The 25,040-nt window shown below is 42.6% G+C and overlaps 1 protein-coding gene across 5 annotated transcripts in view; it reads left to right on the forward strand.

Moving 5' to 3' along the window:
- The window catches only part of specc1 (sperm antigen with calponin homology and coiled-coil domains 1), a 68,920-nt gene that overhangs the window by 2,891 nt on the left and 40,989 nt on the right, over positions 1-25,040 (forward strand). For 2 of the 5 annotated variants that reach the window (XM_076749960.1, XM_076749962.1), the window contains exons 2-3: positions 11,948-12,132; positions 12,283-12,418. In XM_076749960.1, coding sequence (XP_076606075.1) covers positions 11,971-12,132; positions 12,283-12,418 — 298 coding nt within the window. In that variant the 5' untranslated portion in view covers positions 11,948-11,970. Of the gene's footprint in view, positions 1-7,179; positions 7,300-11,947; positions 12,133-12,282; positions 12,419-20,410; positions 20,998-25,040 lie in introns of those variants that run through there. The other 3 variants (XM_076749961.1, XM_076749963.1, XM_076749964.1) reach the window with 3 other exon arrangements.

Below are 25,040 nucleotides of genomic sequence, written 5' to 3' on the forward strand. Positions count from 1 at the left end.
AGTTTATATCTCTCAGACATGGATCAGGGTGTCACACTCTCAGGAATGAGGTAAATCCACACTTTTCAAACCGTTTCAAATATGTGGACAAGGAAGTACTGATCAGACGTTTAAGCTGATATCAAAACTTGTCAAAATCTTTACTTTTAAAGAGTATTTACACCCCTGACTTTGCATTGTGAGCTTATTTAAAAATGTTATGTGTGGTTTGAGGAATAAATGTGTGTGCATGGCCTCATAGTGCAGTGAGGAGTCAAGGCAGCCGTTGTTGGTGAGGGTTTTGAGTAGGGAGGGATTGAAAATTATGAACAGCAAGTGGCATTAGCATAAAAATGTGGTTGAAGGAGTCGTAGGTGGGATACCTAAACATACCCTACCTAAACCACCCCACTCCCCACATTAATGAGATGGAAGATCAAAGAGGCGCACCAAGTTGAACCTGTTGGTAGTCCTGCTGAACCTGATGCTGCAGCTGAGCCTGTAGGTGCTGAGTTCATCAAGTTCCTTAGTTGCTGTGTGGTGTTGGCCTATAATGACCTGTCAATCAATGCGGAGCGACAGTTCTGTCTTTTGAATTTTGTTAGAGTGCCAACCAATGTTGTGCATGTCTAAAATATTCTGCAGGTGTCTTCACAATGCTAATGACCTCATTTATGAAGTGGATTCATGATAATGTTTCATATTAAGTAATGACTTTGTCTTTAAACAGACTCGGGGGTAGATAGGTCAACAACTGCACAAAGAGCGCAGACTATATCCTGGTTCATAAAGGGATCAACATGGCAACCATTTCCCTGCTATTCATTATCAGGTAAAGCCATTAGGAATTAATGCAACTTGTTGCTCAAGGTGCAAGTTGTCTCCTTGAAATGAGATGCTGTATTTTTTTAAAGAATCACATCTGAATGAAGCCAAAGATCTCGTGTATTGATTCAGAGTGACTGGTGAATAGATATCACAACAGCAAAGACACCTCATGCATGTGCAGTAGCTTGAGTAACAGTTTTGTGCTGTGAGGTCAGGTTACCAGGGCTCTGTTGTTTGTCTGAGTAACCGTTTAGCCTTTATTTTTCTCAGTGTTGACCCTCTTGTTAGTTACAGAAATATCTCTCACCCTTTCACCCAGGATCTTAGGAAAATACTAAAATGGTCAGAAACACATTTCTCTGCCTGGTGTGCCCAGACAGCTCTCTTCCCCATTCACGAAGCACTCTGTGTGATCTGAGAAGAAACAGTTGCTATCTACTCTCAAGAGGCGAGGTCTGGTCCGCATACAGTTGAAGTGGCACGTCCTTTACTGCAGTGAAGGAGGCTTTAATTGAGGAGATAAGAGGAGATGGAGCGATTGGAGCAGGAATGAGTACTGGCCTGGCATTCAGTGAGTTGAATAAACAGAAGCACCCGTGTTTCTGACAGAATGTGAGGACTGCTCAGTTCGCTGCCAGCAGGTTGCAGCTATTTTGTGTAATAATTTAACTCAGTGCTTTTGCCTTGTGAAGGCACAGATGGCTCCCAGCCTCCACTGCATTGCCAGGCTGCCTTCTCTCAGCTTTTTCCCTCTGAAACGTCATCTACCTCAAAAGGCAAGTTGAGAAAAATTAACCACACTGGCACAGCAATGTTTTCTGCCTGAGAGGTGTGCACAGCTGTGAAGGAAGGCAACTCCAAGCATCTTTTTCCTCTGGCTCTGTTTGTAGTTCAGCTACGTCCAGGAAACAGGCCGCATACTTGACAAGCATCGCAGTCTGACTCGCTGGCTCCAAGGAATGCTTGCGTTTCTGTAAATGGGTCATCTGGGCCACGGCTGAGGTAAAGCAGAGATATGGTCTTTTCACATCGGCCACCACTGCAGCCTGAGACATGCAAGTCAAGAATAAGACAGATGATTTGATATTTTTGAGTTATTCCATCCAGGTAAACAGGACAAGCGAGTTTACCAGTGTGACGTTTACATGCATGTCGGGTGTGTCGTTAAAATGTTTGCTCGGTAGCTGAAAGAGGTCTGATCTATTGTGATCTCTTTTGGTCTCTTTATATAGGTTACATTGAACACACCCACAGAGGACATCAAATAGCTCTCATAGCTGTGTGTACTGTTGCAAAAGACACACAGCAGGGATTGCTCCTTTTGGGTTGGACAGTTATTCTACTCAGTGGAACTAATACTATGATGTTCCGTTGTGGAAAATCACTGAGCTCTGTGAAGTGGTTGTCTTTTCATTCCCTCGCAGTTCTCATGGATGCAATGCAAGTATTTCTATGGAGCCCGCCCACTCGCTGTACATGCAGCCGACCAGGCAGACAGGAAAGCAGCTTTCTACAACGTGGCTCTGACTGTTTATTAGACAAGAACTTTGACACCATCATAGCAGGAAGTTTGGCCCTCGAGGGAGCCCGGCTCTGAGAAAGATGAAACAGAGGATGAAGCACATGAAATATGCATGAGGACTGTATCTGTCTCAGCTCCTGATACAGTATGCCTGGTGAAGCCAGGACAGAGCAGGTTTCTGGGAGATAATGGATAGCTGGGACTGCTGTGAGTTGCCACAGTTCAGGACATCACTAATTCTTTGTTTGGCTTCAGCCAAACACATGAGGATGTGGAGGCTTGAATGCATTTTGTTTGGAAGGGATTCATTTTGTTTGTTTCCATCATGTTAATAAATTCCACACAAAGGAGATATCATCAGCATCAGCTGTTTTGAGGACTGGCCAATAGCAATTTTTAAGTAAAAATGCTAACTTCTTAAATATGAATATTTTGTGCTTTTCTCTGTCATACCTGATAGTAAATTGAATATTTTTTTAACTGTGGATCAAACGAAAGAAGACATTTGAAGGCGTCTTGGGAAATGTGTGGGAAATTATAAAGAGCATTTTTCACTGTGTAATGACATTTTATAGATTAATCAATAAGATAATGGGCAGATTAATAATAAAAATAATCAGTTGCAGCTCTAGAGGAGCAGGGAGAGTTTGGCTAATTAATTGTATTTGTATCAGTTATACTGTATGACAACATAGTCACAAAATTGCATTACTAATATAGATCGATGTAATGAAAAAGCTTTGAAATGTGAATATTGTATCTGACGTGTAAATGTGGAATTGAACTTCCTGGCCCCTCTCAGATTTGAACCGTCACAATTAATGAGCCAGGATCCCGTAGTAAGCACTTCTTACTTTGAAAGTTTGGGAACCCCCTGCTGTGTAGGCCTAAAAGATGGCTAAACAACCTCGAGATCTCTGTCCAGATCAAAGGAAATCATCAATTCAGCACTTTCCTTACTAACTTAGTTCCTCTAGCTCGTCTTGAACTGAAATGTGCTGATTTAAGCAGCAGCTCATATTCAGATGCTGAGAAGTTTTTGTGTGTTTTGGCAGAGAAATTACCAGAAGCTCGATAGGCTTCTTGTTTTGCTCTCGCTTTACTCTCTTTCTAGCAGTAATTCACTTCAGTGTCACCACACAAAGGACGTTGGCACAATAATCAGTAGCCTCAAACACAATACATACAAGCATATACATATGCGAACACATACCTAGCATTTGTGAACTATTGCTTCTTGACTGTCGGCTAAGGGTTCTCCATTGGACCATTTAAGTCAGTTAGTGTTTGTACAGCTGTAGGCATTCCTGTGTGTTTGGCATCTTGGCTTTGCTCACATTCAGCTCTCACAAATTGCTACTGACTGCAGAAATTGTCACACATTTGCTGCATTGTTTTGTGTGAGAATAGGCTGCAACTTCTCGTACTGCTTTTGAGAAGGTTTGCGCCCTGTTGCGTACTAGTTTCAGATCCCTCCAGACTAAAGGGGAAACCCAGAGGGAGAGCAGAGACCGTCTCACAGCATGGGACACAGACTAATCCCACACTCTTCCTGTTTCACTTTAGCTGAGATAATGACTTTGTAGACACCGTTTCCTTAGACCCAGGTGCTGTACAGATGCTTCAGAGCTGCTGACGTGGTCAGGCAAAATTAATACATTAATGCATGCATGTAAGCACACATATTTGCCTGTCCACATGCTGTCTACTGCAATATTATTGTCTCAAATAAGGCTGATGTTAAAGTGAAAGCAATCTTAATTACAGAGTACATTACATGTTTGTGTAGCAATGGGAATCCGTTCTGGACTCTGTAGTTCGAGTGCAGATGTTAGACAGATGTTCATCTGTAATGTGATATCAGTAGCAGCAGTAGCAACATATCAGTATCACACAGAGAGATAAGTTTGTTTTCAGTATTTTGACACATTGCGGTTGGCCTCATTTCATCATAGTTCTATAAAAGTTTTCATAGACTAAAATTGTGTTTTCTCCTATCAGTCTGTCTTCAAATCTTCTTGTTGCAGAGCCTCAAGATGGCAAGAAACAACCTCATATACAGGGTGAAAAGAGGGACCCATTCACAAGCCAGAAGGCTTCAGTTCACTGATATTTAAGTAGATATGGCTTTAGATAAAAAATAGGTTCATATTTAATTGTATGTTATTTTTATGGGGACAAGTAGGTAGCATAGACCAGTGCCACATGAAGAACACTGGATTTGTAATCCTACAGTATGCTTACAATTGTAATTGCTCACAGTTTTGGATGGATGGTATATAATGAGAGAATGCTCTACTTTCAGTGATCATGGAAAAATCATTATTTTAAGCCTTGTCTCAGCTGAATCACCGGCATTGCACATTTTACATTTGTGTTCACATCCTGTGCAACAGTGATGTGTCTGAGCGGAGAGTGTGACTCAGTGCTCTTTCCTGTGGACGGAGGGAGGAAAACGGAAGAGAAAGAGAGGCAGGCGGTGCTTAGGAGCTTCAGTGTGCCTGCTAATGGTTTTGTCTGAGGAGTGTCGTACTCAGTGGTCCGTCCACTCTGCCTCTTGTGTCACGCAATGGCAGGAATCCTCTGAGAGCCACCTCACCTAGCGAGCATCCAGCCACATGGATTTATGTTCCATCATTATTTATTAACGTCTGGTCTGTTTCATACTCCAGGAGTCTCCTGCTTCTAATTCTCTAAGTGTTCAACTTAAATGCAAAGGATCTTGGCAGCATGGAAGCTTATTCCTGTTGGAAATTCTTTGAAATTTCCTCTTACGCATGTTGTTTGTATGGCTGAGAGATTGTCAGTATACTGTTAATTACTGGTCTCTCATCGTGGTGTTTATGAGTAAGAGAGGTGGAAGTCAAAGCTTTTCCTCCAACTGCATGCTCTACAAAGGGACACCTTGGACTGTGTCATTGTTTTTATACTGTGTTGTTTTGTACTTGTCAGTGGAAAAGTGCTCTGCTTTTTTGTTGCACTGGTGAGTCCAGGTTAGTGGGAGCACCTGTACAGAGTGGGACATAATCCTCTACATGAGCTACGTCCTCCTGGTGAAACTCCTCAGTGTTACATAAATTCAAAGCAGGATGGGAGTTTTTGTCCTTGAAGAGTGGCTCATTTTGATGATGTCACTCTGACAGCCACGTGGTCCGTCACTTTGATCCAGACTGAAGTACCTCAACTTTCAATATTGGGCATTCATGGTATCATGGATGGTGTATCCTGATAAACTTCTAATTAACTGTCTTAATGATCCCATGACTTTTCATCCAGCACCAGTCTCATGGTGGTGGAAAAGTCATGCAGTGTATTTTTCACTGAAATTCTTGGCAACTATTTTGCACACTTAAATACTGAAATTTGGACAGCACTGGCAGACTTACCACATTTCCAGTTCCATTTGTGATTTGTAATGAAGGCAAATCGTGTCGTGGGTCAGTATTTTTAAAATATTGCTTCAGGCTTGCTTGCTTTTTCAGCGCTGCAGACGTCCAGAAAGCGTATCCTACAGTAGAAAATAGAAAACATTCACATTTGTCTAGTTATATCTCTACAGATGGCTTTACTTTGCTATCCTTGGAAAAACACAAAGTACATCTGTTAACTAGAACTGTGTTTGAAGTGTCCCGATACATAACTGCAACAAACACCTTCTGAACATTAGCAACAAGTATCTTCTGTGGTCATGGTGTAATCCACAGTTGCCCCACAGACGTACATATGTGACCACTGGCAGTGAACAATCACAGGAACGGTTCAGTGTTTTGACAGCATTTAACAAGGCTGCAGTCAATAAGGTAGTTTCTGCCAGTGACAACATTACAGAATCAGCGGAGTCGAAAGCGTGCGCCTTACGTCAAATCACATTCAAAATCTGGATCTGCAGCAGGGTGTGAAACAGCATGCGGTGCCTAAAAAAGCATTCTGAACTGTTTCTCAACCCATTGCAGTGCTCTTTTAAAAAGCAGTTTTTGTGGTGGTGTAGGGGTGTGGTCAGACCAAGTTTTCAGTTTACCACTTGCCACAAACTGAAGCTTGTTTCATCCCGGACCAGAGTGCAATACGCTCTCTACCCACATGCTCCACGGCCTTGGCATGCCGTATGCTGTGGGATCCAAATTAGACCAGTATGGTAGAGCATAAAATGCAGACCCCTCCACAAATGATCCACCCTCACATTAAGAAGTGTTTCTGAGACAAAGACGGGCTTTGTCAGGGTTGGTAGCTGCTGTTTGTGCCCAAACAGCCTACAGATCCCTTTGGAAGCAGAGAACTCATAAAAATGCCATAGATCAATCTTTATTTTTCAGACTCCTCTTGCAGGAGCCAGGCATGATTCGGATATACTGAAGTGCACAAAAATTTCACTGAAGCAGCACAGGTACTTGCTTTACACGGCTATGGCTTTTAATTTAAGAAAACATTGAAACAGTTGTGTCTCGCTCATAAACCCTGAACACACATGGTCCCAGGTTAAATCAGATTTCAAGCCTCTGTCCTGAGAACAAAGTGCAGACACCTGCATTACAAACAGCAGCGGTTTAGGCTGTGTGATTAAAATAAAAATCATTACCCTCATTCTGAAAGTGCATAGCCACATGTTGGAGATCTGTTCCTCCTCCTCCTCCTCCTCCTGGTCCATTCTCCCGTTCTTCTTCCTCACAAGTAAGAAAAAGTCTGGAAAAAAAACTGGAAAAACAGGGAGAGGAGAAAAACATGCCCATGGCTGTGACTCTGTCCCTCTTTCTTTGAGAGAGTGAAAGAGGCAACAGTAAAGCGGTTGGCAGCCTGCAGTACTTCCTCATCCTGACTGCTGTATTGAGGCAGACAGTTGTTGCTCTTGACCCTGCATTTTCACCCTCAGACTTTCTCCGTAGAGCTCAGCAAAGGACAAATATTTTGGTCGGTTGTGCTTCAGGGCACTCAGGCAGAGGGCAGGCTCTAGGACAGCATCCAGTACCAAACACGTGAGTGAACTGCGCCACTTTTTTTTCCCTTTAGCATTTTTTCTGACACCAATCTGCCATCAACACCCTCTTTGTCATTACTCACTACCTTGAGCTCTCCGATGATATTGCAATATGCCGTTGTATCTTCAGCCTTATGGGGACTATGCAGTTTATTTTGGATTGAAGCTTGAAGCTGATTGGCAAATGTCAGGTTGGAACAGGGAAGTTTGAAAAAGGAAAAACTGAAGTCATTTTATATAATGAGTTAGGAAGAAAGTGACTGAGAACATCTGCTGCCGATATTTCTGCCAGCTTTCTCACATGTCTGTCAACCACTGAAAGTACAACTCAGAAAGGGAAATGTGGCTTGGGCTAAACTTTGCAACTTGTGAAGCACAGGAATAGTATTTACGCGAGGTTACAACGGTGGCTTACCAGAAGATGCTGTATTAAAGCTTATGATATGCTTACAGCATGTTATATTTAGCTTTATGTTACTTGTGTCTTGGTTACAGTGCAAACCGATGAGCCAGGCAGGCAGGAACACATGAGAGGATGTGATGACACACAGTGACATTTAACCAAGCATCTTATATCCTTTTTTTCTATAAATACAGTCAGGAGCATAAGAGATGCTTATTAGTCATGTTACTGCTTTTGGTCTGATGTAGGTGAGCAGCAGACATTTTAGTGCCCACGGTGGTAAGATGGTAAAGACCTGTCTAAACTCAACAAAGCTTTAAAGCCTTGTTTGGGTATGCTTGGTTGTGTGTTGCAGTGCTTGAACCTTTTTAATCTTTGAATCTATTCTCTGTGGATGGAGTAGAAATTATTGATTGAAGTGAAGCAGTACGGTCACACCTGAATGCACTTTGCTTAATTAAGTGCCACCTCAAGAAGGCAGCAGGTTTTGCAGCCTCTTCTTTGCAGGATTGCAGTTTCCCCTTCTGATGAATGATTTTTTTTAAAGGTATGTGTAAATGGCAGTGACAGGATGTTCGTTGTCATGCACAGAGTTCCTCATGATGGGAGGAGACATTTCACTCGTATCTGCTCAATATTCTACACATGAGCTGAGCATTTGAAGCATTGTGCTGGGGCAGCCTGTATTTAAGGTCAGAGAATGGTCAGGAGTGGTTAGCTAGGATTTCCCTACGTGATCTGAGGAAATGTTTGTGGTGAGCTGAGTGAGTAGGCCAAGTTACGCATTCGTGCAATAAATGTGCACATGTAAGACAGTATTTCCTCTGTAACCCGTGCAGTATAGAGGTTGGTCTGTGAGGAATAATTATTGGTTTTGTCTGAACATCTCTCCCTATTTTGCTGCGGAACAGTTCTACTGCAGGGTGCACCTTTAAAATGATTATACATGTGGATCTTTTTCAGTAAAACTATAAATGAAACTGTATTTGTATGTGATAAATTGCTAAATTATTTTAGTGATGTGATTTAAATGTATGAGAAAAAAGTATTAGGTTAAGTAGTATGCTGTAACATCTTGTTTGACACGTCAAATGTGTTGACCTGTTGTATTTCCTGATTTGATCTGATATGATGAGCTATTTACATTATGTATGAGGCCTTGTGTGCTGATGAAAGCACCCTGTCTTTTCCCTCAGGGTTGTATCATGTCAGATGTGTGAGAGATTGTTTCTTCCAGGACAAAACTGATAACAGTTGACTCCCAGAGTTTTTTCCTTGTCTCCCTCCAGCAGTCCAGTTCAACAACAACCGTCAGAAAGAACCCGAGAAACTCCTCCAGCACGCTGTCCTATATTCAGCCTTTACATACATCTTCCTGTTTTTCGAAGCAATATAATTAAGGCAGATGACAACCCATTACTTATGGCTGTGGCGACTATAAATTACATTCGGTTTTCTAATTGGGTATTTTTTTAAAGCAAATTCCATGTTTAGCTTTTTACCAGCCTTGTTTAAGCCACGATGTCATCACCCCACATATTTGTTATGTCAGACCGTGCAAGCTGTCATGCAGTAAACATCAGTGAATGTCTGCCATCCTCACACTGCATGTCTTAACTCTTGGCTAATTCAAGTTTAAAATCCGCCCCGCTATCTGTCTCTCAAAGACATTTGGGTTCCTAACTAGGCCGTTGTAAAGTAAGTGGGACACAGTTCTGGCTCCGGAGAATCATGTCTCTGCAGAGGAATATGGAGAGGTCATATTCACAGAGTCGAGTCCTGCAGTGGTTCAAAGGAGGTGAAAACAAAGTGGATTAGACTTACACTGTGCACACTCTTATCTCACAGGAGGTTTGTAATTTTAAAGGCTTATGTTTTAAAAATGCTGTATTATTTTTTTCACAATTGTCTGATTTAATTTATTCCACAAAGTATTTGGTTGTTGCTTAGTTCCTAATAAATTATGCAGCACTTCCTCATTTAGCTCACACAGACATCAGAGTAGTTTGGCCTTGTAAAGTAATCGAAAGGGAGGTGAGCCATGGCAGCTGAGGTGTTAGACTATCAGGCCAGGCAGGAGTTAGTCACAGGATCTTGCCTAGGGAGGTCTCAGTATCATATGATGGCCCAGGAGGGAGATACATGCTCTCACAGGGGCAAAAACAGAGCATACAGTGTGTTCTTAATCAGATAAGCCCCTAAGCACCCACAAACATCCTCTAATGACATAATGTAAGAAATCCCAAACTGTACGTCTTCTGCTGGGAACATTTTACTGATGTGGACCACCTGTATTGTCTGCAGTAGTTAGTGCCCACGCTGCTCCCAGCACCATCATAGCATTATTTGTTAGATAATTGGTTCCTGCAGATTTTTACTGCAGCATCTCTTGCCCGCCTCTGAACTGTTGTCTGACCACATTCAACATTTCAGTAAGTCCAGCAGAGCAGAGGGGGAAAAAGTGCTTGCAGAGACAAGAGGGTATCCCCATTAACAGCACTGTGACTCTCAGAGGCAGGAGATCAGGTTACCCCAACGCTGATCAATGACTCAGGCAGTCTGCTGGGAGCTACAGAGCTCTTTACCAGTCCACACTCTCCTTGGTTAAGTGCACTCTTACCTCCTTCCATTTCCTACAGCCACTCTTTGCCCAGATGTGTGCATTTCCTCCTGCACATCAAATACACACCTTTAACAGTCTGTGTGACCACATCCTGTTGGAGCTGGAAAAATGAAGCTATTATTGTACTGTTTTTTATGCCCGTGACAGCTGTGGCCACATGCATTGTGTTGTCTAGTTCTTGTGAACTTGATGTCTCAGGAACGCTTCTGGCCATTATTTAACACCATAACTCAGGAACAGAAAGGGAGATTGTGACCATATTTCACATTTGGTCAGATACTGAATTGTTACCACTAATCTTGGGTGTCCACCTTGAAACTGTGCTGATTGTAGAGATCTTCTCTGCTGTCAGGTTGAAGATGTGTGTGAAGCATCCACATTTTACAATTACCACAACCTCATTGGTTCTGCTGATATTGAGCTTCAGGTGATTGTTGCACCATGTGATGAAGCTCCTTCTATCAGTCCTCTGTACTCTACCTCTAAAAATAGTCTCTAAGTGATGACAGCATGTTTCTCACTGGAATCATACATGTTAATATAGAGACAATATTGACAACATAATACCATCAATACAGTTCAATTTTGCCATACGTACTCTCAAGACCTTTGATTAAATTCCTTCAAAGTCTTCACTGCATATATTATGGACAGACATGGGTGTAAACTGCAGTTTGACTGGTTGGTGGAGGCGCACAGCTGTGAGGCAGTATTTGTTAATATTCCTTACAGAGGAATGACAGTTGTGGCTGCATACCTCCTACTAGATTTTAGGAGATATTGCTGTGAGTTGGTCAGTACTGCTGGTTTGAACATATCAGATAAGAAATGTTTTTTCTCTCCTCCATCTAGCAGGAAGTAGTTCAGTGCTGTTGCTACTGGAATAACCTTAACTGCACTCAGAGGCAACTCCTGCCTTGTATGTTTTGGAACAGCCACAAAATGCCACCAGGCAGAGCTAATACAGTATAGCTTTCTTATTCACATGACCCAGCTGTGTACTGCCCATTACTCCTAAGTTTCATGCAGTTATGGTGCTTGAGGGAGCACAGCTAGTATATTGCTGAAAGTGAAGTGTTTTGTATATGTAATATGATTCTGCAGGGTTTTTTTTATTTTTATTTTGCAGTATTGGTAATTTCATGAAAGCTGTAGATCTATACTGCCCCACAAAGGAAGGAGGCAGAAACTTCAACTTTGGGACAAAATGGATTGAGTGCAGTCAACACGTCACATGTGGATATGCAAAAAATGAGGTTATCAACAAAGTGTTTTTAGAAAGATATTGTTTTTTTGGGGGGGTAATCAAAAGCAGAAGTTTTTACAAATCAAATGCCACTTTTGCACAGTTTGGCTCATCTTGTTCTTTCTAATTAATAGAAGATCATGTATTCATATTTCAGCAGTGCTTACTGGTGCCTCTGGAGCTGCAGACAGTGTGTTACAGTGTTTGAAGAGAGCAACCCTCAGTGAGATAATACTGAGCATCGTCATTGAAGAGTCTGCCAACCAGCTCCAGGGGGAGCTGTTCTGCTGTACTGCAGAGACACATTAATGCTGCCATTTTTCTTGAGATTAGCTGTTCAAAACACTTTCCTCTCTTCTGTGGAATTCTCCCAGGTGTAGTTTGCTGAGACGCAGCCATGATGAAAACGGGCGCCACCAAGGTGGGCCTGCCCAAGCCAGGACTGCAGGAGCGGGCCAAGCAGGCCTCGTTGGCCCCCTCTTCTTCCACCACCACCTCCACAGCCATGAAGACCTCCAGATCCTCCAGCATGCTGGCCTCAGACCAGCGCCTCAGCAGGGTGAGTCACAAGCACACTACCATCTACCGCAAACTAACATAGTGATACTTTGCATGAATAATGAAGCCCATTGGATCGCTCCAGAACATTATTCAAACATTAACATTATTAGACCTTCGTTGTTGATGCTAACAGCGGATGTGTTTCTAGCTGAAAAGAGCCAGCAGTGATGATGCCTTGACAAAGCCTGCATTGGGAGCCGCTGCCTCTGGTTCCCGGATGAAGAAGACTGTGACCACCGGAGCCATCTCAGATCTTGCTGAGGCCCGTCCTCGCAGCCTGTCTGGTAAGGTCCGACCACCACTCCTGTCAGGTATCCTCGAATAGCTAATTTCAGTCACTGAAAAGGGCCAAACAACTGAAATCTTCACAAATTATGAATGTGATCTGAATGTTGTGTCAGAATGGAGAGATCATCATAGTAAATACTGGAATTAGTTCAGCTAACCACTTGTGCCCACTAGAGGGCCACAGTACATCACTAAAGCTGCCTGCCGCGCCGTGGTGACCATTAGCTTGAAAGATGCTTCTCTTTACCCTTCACTCTTTTTTTTCTTGCCTCACTTTATTCTTGTTCTCTTGCCATTGATGACATGCAGGTGGCTGTGGGCTATGGTTCTCGGGATTTTGGTCCAAAACTGAGAGACTAGATGCATTCATAGTCTGTTCCTCAGAAAACATCTGCTCAGCCCTGTTAACAGCAGGCTATGTTTTGGATGACAAATCAAGAAACTTTTTTTTCTATCCAAGGACAGAGAGAGAGAGAAATGATGTTGGTGGTGTTTTTGGCTGGTGTTTTGATGTCGTTTTGCTTTAGTATGTGGCGTGTGTTGTGTGCTTGTGTGCATGTAGAGTAAGTGTTGATATATGTATTGGCTTAGCTAATAGTACGGTATTATGGTTTGTGTGTGTTCAGTCACGAGTTATGATTTAAGAAACACTCCAAAGCTCTGAATGAAAAGAGAACATCTGTGACCTCATGTTACATATATTAGGACATATGCAAATATTGTATAAGCACACGTTATTTCAGACAAACCCTTAAATTCCAGTAATTATATGCTGCATTTCATTAAAGTATTTCCTGTTGTGCTTAAAAGTGCCATAGTATGTATCCACATTTGAACAGAAGTAAAATACAGTTATAATCTGAAGATACTGACTTCCTCAGTGTCCCCCTCCATAGCCCCTTTCCCACTAACCACATGTGTGATATTGTTTTCAAAAACCCAAACCAAAAAATCTGCCTGCGTTTCTTCTTACACATGGCACGTTTAGGGACGTCTTTTAGCTGACAGTGTCACACACTCTAAAAAACCTAGGATTTAAGATGGTGATTCACAGTGCAGTCTACTTCCATCTGTGTTGACTTAAGTTGCTGTCTTAACCCCCAGTAGTCAACACAGTGAAGATCCTTGGTGTGGGATGCTTACACTAAGTATGTAATTGCTTTACTCATGTTAATCTCTATAACAAAAGTGTTCAGGCTGCCCGTAAAGGTATGTCAAGTGGCATAACAAAGGCATGTAGATCTTTTATGGCCCCGGTATTGCGTGTGAAAGTCAGAAGAAGGGTGGAGACACCTGACAGACTTAAGCTATTTAATAATGTACCTCTTTGGACATGTGTGGGACAAATACCTGCTGCCTGCTGTTGTTGGGGATTTGTGGTCCATGCTATCTATGTTCATTTCCTGTGAGTGAATCACACACTTTAGGTTATTAGCTGTACTAGTCACTGAATCTATTAAGTTGGGTGTTAGAATTGTACTTTGCATGAGCAATGCATGCCGCTGGATAAACAGAGCAACTACAAATACACCTGATAGCAAAACATGTATTACACACAGGACAAATGTGGCGGTAGATAATGACAGGGATTTGTTTGCAGTAATTGATGTTTTTCACAGCACATCCTTGGAAAAATCCTCTGCAAGGGAGATGGCTGTGTTTGTTTACACTGGCCTGTGTGTGTAGATGCTGTGCTCCAGTGAAATTCTTCTTCAAAGGGTTGCTGTGCTGAAGCGAACATAATTGAATTCTACTTTGACAAAAGACTCCAAAGTTGCTGTGAAACCACTGCCAAGTGACGCTCTTTCAAACGCAATTAGACCATGATCAGCTTGCATCGGATTGGGCTCTAATTAACCAAAGTTTGGTTTTTCAAAGCGTTTTCACACCCAAGGACAAGAACAGACTCCCAGTTTGTGCTGTTCATGATAAATTCATTACTCTTCACGTACTTCTTCTGGCCTAGTTTTGCAAGCCAACTTGTGGTCGCCAACCAAAGTTAAGGACAAGAATATTGTTAAATAATTCTTTGTCATAAAGAAAACATCTTTAAAACTGGGCACAGTTGTAGTGCTGTTATGACGCTGCAGTTTGCATCAGGCAAGTAGCATCCTTTATGTTAAGCTTGTTTTGCATTCTGGTCACTGATCTTAGCAAGGTGTGTGCCATCACTGCAGGAGCAGGATCATCCATCAGATAGGATGTTCTTTTCCCTTAAAAAAAAAAATGTTATTCCCTGCACTTCAGCTTCAAATGAGGTCAACCAACCAACTTCATTTGCCTAAATCGAAAGGTACTGTTAAGATTTTATCAAGCATATTTGATCTAAATAATTTCACTGAGTTTACAGTCCCCCACTAATATTCCATAATGCGCACTTTCTTAATGAAACACCATCAGATGTATGCAAACTGACATATCCTGTTCTTGTGCATCACTGTAGGACACCCATGACAAGAACAGTGTGTTTTGCTCAATGTGATGTTCCCAGCAGGCAAACTGTATTGTTCTGCACCTGGGCTGGGCCTCTGCACCAGTGCACGTGAAGACTAATGATGACAGACAGTGAATGGATATGTCAAACAGGTCTCAAAAATCAAGCTAATCAGCAAGTGGAAAATCAAATCTGACACCTGAAAGAGCAGTGAAGACCATGAATGTTAGCAGTGACAATCATCATTTAGCCTGCTGCTCTCAAGTGTAAGTCACCAAGCCTGACCTGAGAGCTCTGCTGAGATATCCACACTGGGGAAATACCATGATTTGAATATAGATTGGGGTGGTGATCTGTGGTATTTTGAGCTCATTGATGTTGAGATGCTCAGAAATGTGCTGAGTGTTTTGTATTTATTGATGTGGAAGGGTGGTCTCTGAAGAAAAATCTTTTTCTGAGTGAAGTGAAAAGAATTTCCTTCATGACACGTTGGGATAAACATATTCACTGGAATACTGAGATGTGTCATCAGGCTCGTCTGAGTGACAGTCACCCATTAGTGTCGTCAGGTTGGTCATAAACAGATGAGCTCCTCCCTAGTTGATATGTGACATTACACACCGTCAAGAAGCAATCAGGACTCACTGGGCTTCAAGGCACACTGCAGCAGAACTGTCATCATACCCGTCAGGCAGTAAATGAGTCTGTTTGCAGAAGCCGTCCAAGCACATTTTGTGATTCAGCCGTGGATACATGACAGAATCCTTACCGAGCACTGAAAACATACTTTTACTGAAGTAATGTGTGGAGTCAGAAAGATTATTAAGCAATGCACCATCATTTTCAAACTATATGTGTACCCACACCAGTTTTAGTAAATCAGTGCTAATTAAAAGTAGGAATGAGGACTGCAGTGGTAAGAATCTGCATCATTTATTTTCTCCAGTTTTATCAGAACTGGGTCAGATCTGCCTGAGTTGCTGTGCATGCATGGAAAATCAAAGCAATAAACAATACAGCCTCGTGTGCTAATTTAGTATAATTTAGAAAATTCTGAATTGTGCTGCAGTCAGTCTTCAGTCATGAAATTTATCGCTGCAGCCCTCTTTCCCTGGATGAAATTAGCCAGGATTGCCCACATCAGGTAGAAACTACCAGTTTTACAGTTGTCTTTGAAAGTATTTTCATGGTGTCTTATCTTCAATTCCAACTAGCTGTCAACTATGCAGCTACGGGCTTTGTACTGGAAATCTCACTGCCGTCACTATTCTTACATGATAAAAGGCTTTTGTCTTTCTAAAACACTTCAAACAAGTTCAAGGGACCGACACACAAACGCAGTATCGCCTAAAAAGGTCTGCTGACTAACAGTCTGACCCCACCCCTTGACTGCCCTCACAGCATGCCATACTGATAAGTCAAAACTGTTATCTTTGCTAATGGAGTCTTGTCCCTATCCCACTTGGCACTTAACCAGCTCTGCTGTGCTGTCAGACAATGGGTTAAAACCCAGCCTCATCCTGATGACTTATTTAATACACCTCATCAATAATTCAGTAAAGCTTTCACTAGGAGAGGAGTCCCTGTGGAGTGTGCAAGGAGAAGAGACAGAAGGAGATGAGACTGTCCTGCTCTATAAATAACAGGCCTGGTGGGGGTGTCGGCAGGGCATAACTTTACAAATGGGCACTTCATTGACAGGTGCCATCTTCATGTCTGTTTTGGTCAGTGCTTTCACATTGATCATTAATGTTTGGTTGAGTGGAGTTGATCTTAAGATGAATGTCTTTCAGTGAGTGTTCTCCTTGTCTGATTCACTGAAGTACTCTTATATTTTTTAGCACTTGAAGAGTCACAGTTGCTAATTAAATTGCACTGCTTCAGCATTAATCCAGTTCCAATGATACTCGACCTGCTGTAGTGTTTTGCAATCATACCTGTTACACAGACGGTGCTAAATGCAGTGCTAAATCTGTAGCATTGCATTCCTATAATATTCTCATGTTGCCCTGAGCTGCTCGCCTCAAGCAGAGATGAGGAATGGGCTACGGAGGTCTGGTAAGCTCGCTTCTTTGCCACCCCCACATTTTTTAACTTTCAGACTTGTAGTCTTCGACCCCAGCTGACACTGACTGAAGTGACATCAGTCAGACAGTTTATCAGACTGTGCACAGCTCCCTCTGGAGCCACAAAAAGGCTTTATGCAACTTTCTTCGCATATGCTTTTGTACCCCGAAGACCTGTAAAAAGACTTTGATGTTAAAAATCAACAGACTTCCCCTAAGGCCCAAATTTGTGTGACATTTAGTACTACTTGTTGTTTGAGTGGTTATACCCCAAGTATGATAAATTAAGTTTTGTTAAAAAAAAAAAAAAAAAACGGGATTCATAATACAAATAAATAGATTTGGAATATAGAACTGCTACGTAATCCATTTGGATATGCCTCATTGAAAACAGAATGCAAAACTACCATGAAGCACAAATGTGTCATACTAAATTCAGATAGGACCTGAACGTTGCACCATTTAAAGGTTTTCACCTCAGCTCTGTTTTTTCTGGTTGAGCCAGAAACAGTCAAGATACCTACACTAATCAGGTTTTCTCTAACTCTACTTCATGACATATTCCCTGTTCCACTTTTGGTAGCATCTAGTATCACTTTTTGCCTTAAGGTAAAAGTTGAGAACATGTTGAATCTTTGACAAGAGTTTTGCAGATTGTGTGAAAACACATGCACCTGCCAGCTTTACTGTGTTTCTGCTGCATGCTGTCGTTCTCCTGAGTGACATGTCAGCACAGTACTGTCACTTCATAAATCTCACTCAGCAAACCAACAAAAGTGAACTATCAGGATCAGCTTTACCAAAAAGTGTCAAGCTCTCCCATGCCACAGTGTTTGCTTTTCTGTCCTACTGACCTATGAGGGACATACACAGATAATGTTTAGTCAGTCTCCTGCACGAACGGTATTGTTATCGTATTCACCGCTGATTCAAATCCATCTTGTATGTGCTTTTCTCTGTTGTGATTGAATGTGAATTACTGCAGGCTGAAGTTTTACACAAGACAAAGTTTGTTTTTTGCTGCGTCATTCCCCAAATATCCATCAACCAAACTCAGGGCATTCTTCTCGTTCACCTCCCGCCTCAGCTGTGTCAGTGAATAATGGAGGTGAGGTTTCTCTCAGATTGTTGGCCATATGTGAGGTTTGCTGGCCACAGCAGATGGACGATGACGATCTGTTCCCCATTAATCAGCTCATAGCTCGTATCCTTTCCTCATGGCACCAGTTCGGTGCCAGGAGAGAGGGAAGATGGTGTATTATGCAAGTGTCAGTTGACCTTAGTTAACAGTTGTAGTGAAGGATAAGCATAAAGCCAGAGTATGTGTGAGTTTTACTATGCACAACTCAGACACCGGTCTCCAGACACCAGTAACATGTGGTCCCAGCAGGACCCTGTCTGTCTGTGTGTGTCAGTGTTTGGGAGGCAGGAGGAGAGAGAGAGGTATAGTCCTTGAGCTCCTCATATCTGTCAGATGGATTAATCAAACACGCCTCAGTCCACTGGGATGCCTCAGCCTGTGCAAGCACTCAGCCATGACAGACACATACTGACGTGAACAGTAAAAAGACATACTTGCATGTAAATGCAGACAGACACGTGCAAATATACATACAAAATAACCCACAGCTTTGTCTTTTATGTTCCCCGTACTGCCATGTCCAAGTCTAAATATATACAGTATATACAGTATGATTATGTACTCCTCCAGTTATTATGCATGCAGTGTAAAAAGCAGAAATAGCTTTACTCCTACACGCTACAGTGGATCTAAAGGCTTCGCTTCAAATTCCAGAATTAACACTGTATATACGCATCTGGCATCAACTCAGACATAAACACACCTGGCCCCTTTTAGGTTTGTTGACCAGAGTTTTGGCATGGACTTTGAAATTCCTCTCTTGAGAAGCCTGTGACCCCAGCAAGTCCCCTAAAGATGCAAGACAGAGAGAAATGGTCTTGCCAGATCTTGAAAGAGGCCTGTTGGGCCCACAGAGATGGATGTCCTGTGGTGAGGAGAACATTCTTAGCTGGATTAGAGGCATGTTTGTTTACCAAGGTAGATGTGGTGCTCCAAGATGGGGAGAATATTGAGAAAGGGAGAGGAAAATGTACCAAGAGTTTATGCAACATTCATAAGATATGAAAAGGCTTGGAAGCAGCCTTGTACAGTATTGTATCAAAGAGCTGAATATTCAACCTGACGTGGGCAGAATCATGCAGCAAACGAGCCCTTCCTTACAGCTGCTGGAGAATGTTTTGAAAGGCTTTTCTGGCTAAAATATTTTGTACATCAAATACATGTTGAACAAAACTGCAGTTAAAACTGTAACTGTCCATTGCTTCATTATTCCTCCCAGTCATTTTTATTTCCATGGTTCTTCTCAGCCGTGAACACAAAGGAAATAAGCTGGTCGCTGCTCTGAGCTTATGCAACAGAGATCCTCGTCCTACTGAAAATATCAGTGCTTATCTGTGTCAAGTATGGCTTTAAAAAATTGATGATGCAGTGAGGATGAATTTTAATTTCTGATGAATAGTACTTCATACAGATTTGTGCTTGGCTTGCAGAGGTTCCTGCATACTGTGTCACTGACACTCAGTTAATGTGACATAGTGCAGTCTTATTGTATTACTGTAAACTGACGTTGGATGAAACACTTCGGCTGTCTCTTCAGAAAGCTACAAATAAAAAGCCATTTCTTTGTGTGCATATTTTAATCCATATTGGTGCTTGTATACTGGGTATACTAGAGATATTTTTGGCCCATAGATAAATTATATTGGTCCTCTTGAAATCAATTAATCAGAAGCAATTTGCTGAAGAGTAGTTTCTGACTATCTCGTGTTTTGGCCAGACTTCCAAGAGGGATTCTTAATGATTTTCCTGGTAGTACAACTGAAAATGACAAGTCATTCTCTCTTGTAACTTGGCGTGTCCACGTAGCTCCTGCCATCATGAATATTTAACACGTGCATACATTGTGAATGAGGACAGAAAAAAAACAAGCCTTCCCGTCTTTAGCGCCACACAACCCCACCAAAATTAGCACACCACCCTCGATCTTTATACACATGTAAGTGCAGTCACATGTACACAAATGCTATTGTTGCCTGCTGGGTACGCTGTAGAGAGGATGGTATGGTAATCCTTGGGTGGCCTTTTATCCCCTAGACCAGCATCTCCTTTCCCCATTTATGAAGACTTTTGTTCAGAAATGGCAGTTGTGATAAGGGGGGGGGGGTCAGCCTGTGTGTGAGGTCCCAAGCTGCAAGTTCCCTTAGCAAGAAAAGACAAGAGCTGCACTGTCACCCTCTGCCAAAAATACACATAATGCCTCTGCTTTCCTCTTGCTCCTCCTGCTCCTCTTTCCTTCCTTCTCCCCTCCACCCTCAACTCTCTCTCTCACTCTCTCTCACTCTCTCTCTCTCCCTCGCTCTCTCTCTGTCTCTCGTATTTTCAGTACCAGCGAGAGGTTCATCTCACCATTGTTCAACTGGTATTGGTGAGAGTAAACTGGCTGGTAGTAGAGGGAGGAGGTGTATTAATGTGTGTGTGTGTGTGTGTCTGTGTGTTAGTGTGTTTGTGTGTGTGGCCTGGGAAGCCACTCCTCCTCTGAGCTGATTCCAGTCATCACAGCAATAATGAAGTGCACACAACGCCGCCTGCCCGCCTGCCTGCCAGTGTGACATAGTGTCACCATTCTGGAGGACACGCACATTCGCACACATTCACACACACTTGCAGTCACTCACTGACAGGACGCGCAGCCTGACTCCTCACACATGCATACACACAGTCCCGGGTAGGAGTGGAGAGGAGAAACGAAGACCAGGAGGGAAGAATAAGAAGAATTTTATGTCTCTTTCGGTTTCCTCTGTGTGACTGACCGGCGCTGGTTGTGGGTGCTGGACAGAGAGAGCAACCCCGACACTCACACACACACACCCACACATACACCTCTCCCCCGCAGCCACGGATTCTTGGATTAGTCCGCCCCGGTGTGGAGAGTGGGAGTCGCGGAGTGGACCAACATGGGGAACCAGGCGGGGAGACAGGAGGAAACAGAGTCAGGTCTGCTTCTGTTGTACTGCGCTTTGCCTCAGCATCACTTATGCCTCTTTGTGTCTATCTGTCTGTCGCTATTGATGTAAAAAGCAAAGACATTCATGTGTGAAATACAGTAGATATGAGCAAATCCTCTGTCATGTCCTGTCTGAGTACATCTCAGACACGACGAAGTCCTGACTAATGAGTACTGACAAAGATGCGCACCAACAGAGCACTGACTGATGAGTGCTGATTAATATGCCCTGGAGTTATAGAAGCTGTTTAAACGGGTTAGAAGTTAGTTGTTCTGCTCTCTTCTTGTGGTTTTATGTGTGTGACCATGCATCTGGTATGTTGTTCTTCTGTGTTCAGTCAGCACAGGTCTGCATGTGTATATGTGTTTGCACCTGTGTGTAGATATTGGGATCTGGGCGGCTGAGGGGAAGTGCTGAGTGAGACTTGTCTGACAGTAAGCATGAGGGAACCTGCCAAAGGAGATGGTATCATCAGTCTCATGCTCACATCTCTCCACTGCCCCGAGCTCACTGCGCCTCAGTAAGATTTCCATTTCAAAGTCCCTCTGAACTGCACTCAGCAGCAACTTCACGCTCATCGAAAGACAACCAGGCTCTTCTCTGTCTTTGTAGCCTCTCTGAATTCCTTTACCAAAATTAGCATTTGCATCGTGTACTTGTGTATGAGCCTTCTCACATTTGCACATATGCACTCACAGCTTCATCATATCTTTGTGCTATTATGCGATTATGTCTGCATGTTTCCAACCCTACAAAAATAGACACTGAATAGACCAGCGCCAGGTGGCTTGCGAGGGCAACAGGCACGGACACACACAATCACGCACACACCATACAGTGGAGTATTTTATCAGTAGTGGGTGTAAAGCTGCATCGTTTCATAGCAGTAGTGTGTGTTGCTTGAAGATAGAGCACAGAAGGCTCAGATTGGAAGGCAATGGTAGCAAGCTGCTGCATGCTTAAAAAGATTAGCTCCCGGTTTCTTCTCCATGCACACATGCTCACACACACACACACACACACAGCATACAGTGCAAAGTTAATACATTATACACAAAACAAAAGAGTGTTGTTGAGTTATGAGTCAGAAAGTAGGAACAAAGGAGGCTAATATTATTTTATTTACTTCCTTGATCTCACTAAATATTCTCTAGTTACGAAGCAAAATTGGGCTGCTTGTTGATAAATATTACTCTTGGTACAAAATGATTATGCAACACATGGAACACATGGGTGATATATGGAAGTCTGTGGGGTTAAAAGTGAGTCAGAGTTAAATGTTTGCTCAGCCAGTGAAGGAATGCGCCATCACAGTCACACTCCATACAATCAATCACGTTCTCCAGGCTACGAAAAGTATTTAAACTCTGCAGTACTCCATGGTTCTTGGTCCAGCCTCCCATTTGAACCTCCATTATGAAATGAAGCAGTCAGCTATATTGTTAATTGATTGACCTGTTATGCTTGTAAATCCACTCTCCATTTTCTCCAATGAGCCTCTAGAATAATGAGAATTGATCACGAAAAGGCTTGATTTTTCACGATGCTGCTCATGACATGAAGCTATAGATCCAAGAGCACGAATATTAAGGACACGCAGAAGCCCTTGAGTCTGCTTTTCTCGAGATTACAGTATAATAATAAGCATACAGACTTTTAAACCTTTCATTGAAGCAGGGTCTCATTGTCTGCTTTGCTCTGATGATCAGCAAGATAGTGATGGACAAGAAAAGGTTGTCCTCTCCACCCCAACAATGAAATGGCCAGCTGAGGTTTGTCAGACTCTAAGCTTGGAGAGAAGAATAACAGTTCTGGTGCTGGAAGTGGGGAAAGAAATGTGGGAACAGGAGGAACTCGTTCAGATTTGATTGATGGTGCTATCTCTGAAGTGGCAGGCTAAGGAGTAAGCTGTCTGCTGCCGTGATAAGGAGGTCGTTATCAGAACCAAATTACCCTGACTGCTACTACACCAAGCCTTCCTGTCTCCCAACTGGCTCACCAGGAGAGTGGCCAAGACCAGAGCCTGCGGTCAGCATGTTGTCGGCTGTTGATGAATTGTCAGTGAAATATAGTCCAATAACAGTGGGTCTATTTTCAGGGCTACAGCTCAGTTAGTTGTACCCATTTGGGCCCAGGATTAAAGCAAAGTTAAAATATGTTTGTGCAGTGAGGTAAAATAGATTGTCGGGAATTTCACGTGGTCAAAAATGGGAAATGTTAAACACCCACGGTTTCTCCAGAAGTTTGATGCGGATGCTTGAAGGTAGCTGTAATGTTTGAAGATGGTGCCAAAAACGAACACAGTGTTTTTTGAAAGAACGGGATGCTTTCGATGGAGCGGTAAGCATCTTGTCTTTGGAATAACATTGTTTTTTTTGTTTTTTTTTTCTTGTCCGCACTGAGATTATCAGCAAACAGCAAGTTTAAGTTATTCTTTTTATGGGTGCTGGTGCAGAAACATGGCTCAGCTCAGACATCCAATATGAATTTTCTCAAATTTCAGCACCGTACTGACATTATGTGATGTTGATTTAAAGATTTTTCTCACCTTCTTTAGGACCTCTGGGTACTTCCACTTCTGAATAAGGTTGTGTTATAGATATTTTTTACTTTGACTGACATTTCCTTGATTTTCCTTTCAGCTTTGTTGCATCTGTTAGGGTTGGACAGTCAAACCCTTTGTCGCTCTAATTGGTTCATGGAGTTGGTGACCTCATGAAATTCCCATCATAGCGTTTGCCCCATATTCACACTGCAGAAGTCTAAGCAACCAGTGACCAAAAACACCTGCATGGATGTGCAGGGTCTTTATTAAAGGTACTTTTCATTGATATGCTCTTGCTAGCTCACTTCCGCTAGGCAACAGTGCCCTGGATAGATGTGACAGGAAGCTGTGTTTTCATGTTGTGCTTAAGTAGGATTAAGTTCTGCGTGGCTTCTGCTTGGTGAACTTCTGTGTTAAGGCAATTTCCATGCTCAGGTTTCACACATAAGCCACACTGTTCTTGGCTTCCTCTCAGACAGACAGCGACATCTGTCTTCCTCTTTTCTTCAAACAGTATTTTTGTGCATTGACATTGTTTTAGCAGCCGTCTTGCTGACAAATATATGACAGCCTTGAAAATAAGATCAAGAGACCACCGCAGAGTAGCCTTATTCTAACAATGATACTAAATGCTTATTGTCAGCTATAATGTCTGATGAAGCACTGATTCATCATACCTGCTTGGTAACGTTCCCATTCAGAGCAGACTTCTACGCCACCATGAGCAAAAGCACAAAGAATGTGGAAATGCGTAGATTCTTGTGCCATCTCAACACCATATCCGAGCAGACTGACGTAGAGCAGGGATTCAACGTGAGGAAGCACGTTTGTCCAGCGTCTGATAGCTGTGAGGAAGTTACATCAGTCAGACTTTCCATGGCAGTTAGCAGTTGGTACAGTAAACACGCAGGCCTTTCCACAGAGCTTTGTGTTTGCAGAGGGAGGCGTGTGCTGTATTAAATGTCCTGTTTGTGTGACTGGAGAATATGACCTGGACATCAGAGTTGGTATATTACAATCTTCAGACCTGAGCTCATAAAAATCCCAAATTTATGGTAAAGCAACTAACAAAGCATGTAAAAAAATGGACACCCTAAAAACGTTTGAGTTGGATTTGACATGTAAGCCACTAAGCCTGCCATTGTGTGTTCAATGCATACCAAATCAAACCTGTTGTGATGTGGTTTGTGTATCTGTCAGCAGCTGGCTGTGATCCTGTGATCAGTAATCCTGGCCTTTCTGTGGATGTAGGTTCTGCTGTCTGCTGCTATCCAGTATTGTTTTTGTCTCCAGATCCACAGCCCAAAGAAACCCAGCATCAAACTGCTGTCACTTTCTGAGAGTAAAACTGGGAAAACTCCAGGAACAGCAGAATTCATTAACACATTCTGGCGAAAAGGTTGTGCTAGAAGTTAACATAGGGACTTCTTGTGGGTTGTATGACACAACTAATATGATATATTCATTCAGGTTTGGTTCTTTCACTC

This window comes from Chaetodon auriga, chromosome 15 (assembly GCF_051107435.1).
Source record: "Chaetodon auriga isolate fChaAug3 chromosome 15, fChaAug3.hap1, whole genome shotgun sequence".
In the NCBI taxonomy this organism is placed as follows: domain Eukaryota; kingdom Metazoa; phylum Chordata; class Actinopteri; order Chaetodontiformes; family Chaetodontidae; genus Chaetodon; species Chaetodon auriga.